The sequence below is a fragment of the Lithobates pipiens genome, unplaced genomic scaffold (genome assembly GCF_037356315.1).
Source record: "Lithobates pipiens isolate NorthernLeopardFrog02 unplaced genomic scaffold, aLitPip1_a1.2 Scaffold_8, whole genome shotgun sequence".
Lineage (NCBI taxonomy): Eukaryota > Metazoa > Chordata > Amphibia > Anura > Ranidae > Lithobates > Lithobates pipiens.
Window position 1 is genome coordinate 465,920,647 of NW_027507903.1, and position 6,460 is coordinate 465,927,106.

At 43.2% G+C, this 6,460-nt stretch overlaps 1 protein-coding gene across 1 annotated transcript; it reads left to right on the forward strand.

Moving 5' to 3' along the window:
* Positions 1-1,317: 1,317 nt before the first annotated feature.
* On the forward strand, positions 1,318-4,818 carry LOC143960210 (uncharacterized). The gene is made up of 4 exons (XM_077468539.1): positions 1,318-1,850; positions 1,957-2,119; positions 2,206-2,347; positions 2,639-4,818. Exons 1-4 carry the CDS (start codon positions 1,625-1,627, stop codon positions 3,221-3,223), a joined length of 1,116 nt encoding a protein of 371 aa, XP_077324665.1. The 5' UTR covers positions 1,318-1,624; the 3' UTR covers positions 3,224-4,818.
* The last annotated feature ends 1,642 nt before the right edge of the window (positions 4,819-6,460 follow it).

A 6,460-nucleotide genomic window follows, 5' to 3' on the forward strand; every position in this document is an offset into this window, starting at 1 on the left:
AACAGATTCAGATAGGAGGAGGAGGAACAGCGGTGGGTGGAGCCTCTCTCCTGCACTCGTTGCTAACGCCTGGGCCGCTTGGCGTCTAGCAACGAGTGACGTCACGGTCACGCCGGTCACCTGGGGGAGGGAGACAAACACAACGGAGCAGAGCTGCCTGCTGGAGCCTGGAGAACAGATCAGGCATCCGCAGCAGCGCAGCCAGGGAGAGCTCAGCCTCAGAGCAAGAGCAGACTGACTGAGGCAATGTTATGCCAGTGACTGTGATAATCAATCACAGTCACTGCATTTGAGCTGTTTAACTTCAGCTAAAAAACGAAGTCTTCCTTTCTGCAGAGTGGCACTTGCAAGTTGCAGCAATCTTAGTTCTGGAGTCCGCCCCTGACGTTGTGGTCCCACCCCCCCAGCTCCCCCTCCATCTTGTCCACGCTACAGGCCTCCGCTCTGCCACCCCTGAGTTAGTTTTAGCTCCACCCACCTCTTCCATCTTCTCCACCGGTTTGTGCAGTGCAGTACAGAGTGAATTCTACAGAGGATATTGAGAAGATTACTGCTGGATCCATCCATCCCATCCATCTCCACTCCATTGCTCCTGCATGGGAACGGTACCCATCCCCTCACCAGACTACCAAAAGAATTGCCTAAACGTGAGTATAAATGAATGTTATGTGACAAATCGCAAAATACATGTGTGCCATTATGTATGATTATTTCTTGTGATCCTGCGCTGCGTTACTTTGGCTGATAATTGCGCGGTTGTGCAGTGCAATCAATGCTGTACCGAAATTAAATTGATATCCTTTTTTTCCCACAAATAGAGCTTTCTTTGCTGGCATTTGATCATCTCTGCGTTTTTTTTTCTTTTTTGCGATATAAACAGAAAAAGAGCAAGAATTTAAGTTATATGTGGTTAAACCTATCTTGTCTGTTTGTAATGTAATAATCTAATCTGGAATGATAAAAGTATCACTGTTTTAAACAAGTTTAGGACTGTACGATACGTTCGAGTTCTGTAAGCAACACCTTCGTTTCTGGCAGTGCCCCTCCCGAGACTTGACTCTGGATCCGCCCTTGTGCTGCAGTCTCTTTAAACTTCAGATTACCAGGGCCGTCTTTAAGGCAGGGCAAAAGGGGCAGCTGCCCTGGGCCCTGTCATTGTTGTGGGGTCCAAAACAGCTGCCTCATACTTGCCAACTATCCAGGTTTTAATTCCCTCGTCCCTTGAAGTTTTATTCCTGTGCTGTGTCCTAATATCTGTGTGAAGTGCTGGTACTAATGCTGCCCAGCTCTGCCCTATTGTTGTGTGCAAGTGACTAAGGCCCCTTTCACACGGGCGGATAGAATGGTGCTTTTAGCTGCGGATTTTCTTCATTTCTACCGCAGCTAAAAGCACACAATGCTTTCCTATGGCCCCATTCACACACAGCGTTTAGCGGCGATTTCGTTACATGCGGTTCGGTGCGAATAGAAAAAATAGAATTGTATGCGTCCAGGTGCGATGTAGCGCAGCTATAAGCACATAACCGCAGGTAATCGCAGTCTTTTGTGTCAATTGCGGCCAGCAGCGTGAAAGAAGAAAAAAAAAACCCGGAAGCACATCCTATACAGCAGGTGTACCTGGGAAATGACACAGGAAGTTGAGAGGGATGAAAGGGGAGAAGACAGCATGGCGGCAAGAGACATCTCACACGAGGCCATCATCGCACTGGTGCAAGCCCGACCAGAGTTATGGGACTCAGAATGCCCAGGATATGCAGACCGAGTGCTGAAGAGAGCAAAGTGGGAAGAAGTCTACAAATATGTCACACCGAACTGGGACGAGATGTCTGCAACTGAACAGGATAACCGAGGTGAGTGCAAGGTTTGTTGTGTCTATGCAGCAGGGTACACATGCATCCTAGTAAAGATTTTACCCCCTAATGACCAGGCCATTGTATGTTTTTTTATATATTGCAGGAAAGGAGGTTTATACACGTTGGAGGTCCCTGCGCGACCGTTACAAAAAAGAAGTCAACGAAGAGAAGGCTGCGGAGAGAAGCGGAGCACCCTCAACTCGTCGCAGGCCTAACCCCCATGCAGAGGCTTTGTCTTTTTTGAGGCGCACCACTGAGATGCGCACGTAAGTATATCCATTTATTTTACTTAGCGATTTGGCATATTCATGTTCACTTTTTTTTTAAACGTGTAATCTTTATTGTTACCTAGAACTGTGTCAAGTGTCCCTGTGAGAGCAAGCGCAAGGCGCGAAAGTTCGTCGCCATCACCATCAGGAGACGCTGACACCAGTCAAGAAACCACAGAAACAGTGTCATCCCAAGAATATCATCCATCCACTCAAGAACCTGCGGTATGTATTTTAAAAATGTCACAATTTCTGTCCACAAAAGACGTTACATTTTGAAAAGGCAGCTGGTGTTGGCACAAATGTTGTAGAAACAACAACGACTTGTTTTTTGGGCAAGGTGTGACTTGTTCTTCTGGCTTTGGAGGTCTTCAGTGAGATCAGGTTTTTGCAACAAAACAAGTACCTGTGTGTGATCTATTCTAAACAGGTGCTGCAATATTTGTGCAAGCCATCATATGCTGTTCAGTGTGACCTCAGTATCAGATGCATAATCTATATATTATAATATTGCAGGCAAATCCAGATAGGAGAGTCCGGTCTACTACTACCACCCGTCGAACACGTACTCAACAAGAGACACCTTTTGAGGAATATTTCAACCGTATCATTGAAGAAATGAGAAACCAATCACAAAACCAGGCAAAAGATGATGAATTCCTCAACATCTCAGACCCCGATGTTATGTTTTTAAGAATGTTGCTTTGTGTAATCAGGGAGATTCCTGCAGATAAGCGCACTGAGGTCAGGGGTGATATACATGCCTATTTAACGTATATTGTGTCCGCTTGCAAAGAGCAACGCCCATATCCTAAATTTCAGCCATGGGCTATGGGTTTTAATTCACCTAGTGGGTCTTTCAGTAGACCAATGCCCAGTCAGCAGTGCCATGACACAACATCTGCCATTAACCCTTATGTAGGACCCCCACCACTGTATACATCTTACCCGTCTAATCCTGGTTACCAAAGGATGCATGTGCAGCCACACCCAGTGTCTTCACCCTCATCTTCCCATTCAGGATCACCCATAGATGTTGGCAGTGAACCAAGCCATTCTTCCCTGCGTAACCCTAATTATTCAATATATGAAAACTTATAGTATTCCTATGGCAGTGATATGACGGTTGTATTTTTCTTGTTGTGTAATGTTACTTAATGTTTTACCTACACTACTTTAATGTTTTACCTACACGAACTAATGTTTACAACAAACCCCAGATTCCTCCATGTACACTGAACTGTACGCACAGAAGAATCTCCCACTGTCCCAAGCTTATACATGTTGCTACTTGGCCCCACTTGCTCTCACAATACCTGAACTTTCTGATTGGGTGCTAGCATTGTTTAGGTTGAGAGACTTGGCCCAGTGGGAGATTACCCCATCTACACAGTGGAGTGTACATGGCGACATCTTTTGCACTTTCTCCATCTAGCCAAATATTTCAGAACTGTTTACCGCACTCAGTGCCCATCTTTGGCCCCTTTCACACGGGGCGGATCAGTAATGATCTGCCCCGTGATGATCCGCTCGCTCAGCGGGATTGCTCCGTTGTCCCCGCTGAGCCGGCTGCGGACAGGGCGGTCTCCGCACACTGTGCAGGGACCGCCCTGTCAGCTCTCCACTCTCCTCTATGGTGATCGGACGAGCACGGACTGTCTGTCTGTGTCCATCCGATCGGCTCTGCAGACGGATAGAATAGGTTTTTACTCCGTCTGCAGAATCGGACTGTTGCGGAGGCGGACGATATCGGGTGCCACCGCAATTGTCCGATTCTGTAGACGGAGGGAAATCCAATTTTTCTAGCCATCTGCAGAGCGGATTGGATCTACACGGACAGATGGTACGTGCTCTTCCGATCCCCATAGAAGAGAACAGAGAGCTCACAGGGCACAGTGTGCCGGGACAGCCCTGTCTGCCACCGGCTCAGTGGGGACAATGGAACAATCCCTGCCGACCAAGCGGATCTTCACGGGACGGATCATTACTGATCTGCCCTGTGTGAAAGGGGCCTGACAGCACTTCAGGAATACTGTAACCTTTTTTTTTTTTTACGGGGGGTAGTGGGGGATATTTTGTGGACTCGTTATCTGTTGCACTTGAAATTCAATACTTTAAACTAAAAGGAGATTTTATATATATATCTCTATATATATATATATATAGATCTCTATATATATCTCTCTATATATATCTCTATATATATATATATATATATATATATATATATATATATATATATATATATTCCAAAGGAATTAAAAAACATTTTTCTATACTTGCAAGCATTCAATGTTTTTGTAAGGTTTTTCTATTTTTTTTATACACCCTGTGCAGTGCAGGAATACTGTAACCTTTTTTTTTTTGTGGGGTAGTGGGGGATATTTTGTGGACTCGTTATCTGTTGCACTTGAAATTCAATACTTGAAACTAAAAGGAGATTTTATATATATATATTCCAAAGTAATTAAAAAACATTTTTCTATACTTGCAAGCATTCAATGTTTTTGTAAGGTTTTTCTATTTTTTTTATACACCCTGTGCAGTGCAGGAATACTGTAACCTTTTTTTTTTTGTGGGGTAGTGGGGGATATTTTGTGGACTCGTTATCTGTTGCACTTGAAATTCAATACTTGAAACTAAAAGGAGATTTTATATATATATATTCCAAAGTAATTAAAAAACATTTTTCTATACTTGCAAGCATTCAATGTTTTTGTAATGTTTTTCAATTTTTTAAATACGCCCTGTGCATTGCAAAAGATAGAAATAAAAACAATTTAAATTGTTGAAAATTGTCGACTACTTTATTTAAGGCAAACGTGAAAACTGACACAAAAACCTGAAATATGTGATGAAAAAAACATGCAACAATGGTTAAAAATTTATACATAGTCCAATTGCCATGGCAGCTGTCCATCTTCACTCAAAAAATAATCAGTGAAATGTTCACGGACTTGTAGGGCCTGATTACTTGGACGAGTGCCAGTAACAGGACCTATGGGTTCCTCATAAACAGGGGTTTCGGTGGCCACGATCTCCTTACCCCTCAAAAAATTGTGGAGAACACAACTCGCTAGAACCACATTGACGGCATGCTCAACTTCCAGATGCATGGCTGTCATCAAAACACGCCATTTGGCAGCGCAAATGCCAAATGCGCACTCCACCATTCTTCGAGCTCTGCTGAGTCTATAGTTAAAAATTCGCCTCCTGGCAGTGAGACCATGCCTGGTATAGGGCCTTAGCAGGTGCGTGGTTAAGGCAAATGCCTCATCTCCCAGCACTACAAGTGGAAGATCTGGTCCAGTAGTACCAGGGAGAGGCCTTGACTGTGGCACCTGAAATTCGCCATGTTGAAAACGCCGCCCCATTATGGAATTTCTGAAAATTCTCGAATCTCCAGAACTCCCATACGCTCCAACATCCACAGCGATGAACTTCATATTTGCATCGCTGAGTCCCAGAAGCACAATAGAAAAGTATTTCTTATAATTGAAAAAGCGGGAACCGGATTTTGGAGGCTTGATGAGCCGGATGTGTTTCCCATCTAATGCCCCAATGCAGTTTGGGAAGTTGGTCTTCTCCCAAAATTCCTCCGCTATTTCCTCCCACAGACTGGATGTTGGCTCCGGCATGACTGATGTTCTCAGTTCTTCCCAGATGACGTAACAGGTATCATGCACAATGGTGGATACGGTGGAAATTCCCATCAGAAATTGATGATGGAGGGAGGTGAAACTGGCACCAGTGGCAAGGTATCTGCAATACAAAATTGATAACAATTCAGAAAATATAAAATATAGTAAAATAAATAAAATTTAAAAAAAAATCAATATACATATGGAGTTCTACATGGTAACAAATAAACATCAGCATCTATATAAGCTGATGACTTTTAACACATTGCAGCCCAAAGATAAATCCCTCGGCTCTGGTAGTAGGTGCTGGCATCCAAACAGGAAGCCTGGTGGTGGGTTGGTCTAGTACAAAATATTATTTGGTGGTACCTTGCTTGTTAATGCAAAACTCTGCCTTTGTGTTCAGAGCTCACCTACATAATGAGAAACTACTGAAATTTGATGATGTTTCCTATTTGCAAAAAATAAAACTGACTGTGCAAGGCACGATAGATAGTTTTCAAGGATAAAAAATAATGGTAATGGGAGTAATGTGCGAAAAATCGCTGTTGTGATATAGATTAGGTTATAGATTCATCTATATATATATATATATATATATATATATATATATATATATATATATACATATACATATACATACATACATACACACACACTATTGCCAATATTGCCTAAGCCTGCATGTACATGAATT

What these genes read in the sequence shown, in the direction of transcription:
- LOC143960210 (XM_077468539.1), top strand. Translation starts at nt 1,625, where the DNA reads ATGACACAGGAAGTTGAGAGGGATGAAAGGGGAGAAGACAGCATGGCG. An exon ending in AACTGAACAGGATAACCGAG is followed by an intron (nt 1,851 to 1,956) that starts GTGAGTGCAAGG and finishes TATATATTGCAG; the next exon opens with GAAAGGAGGTTTATACACGT. An exon ending in CGCACCACTGAGATGCGCAC is followed by an intron (nt 2,120 to 2,205) that starts GTAAGTATATCC and finishes ATTGTTACCTAG; the next exon opens with AACTGTGTCAAGTGTCCCTG.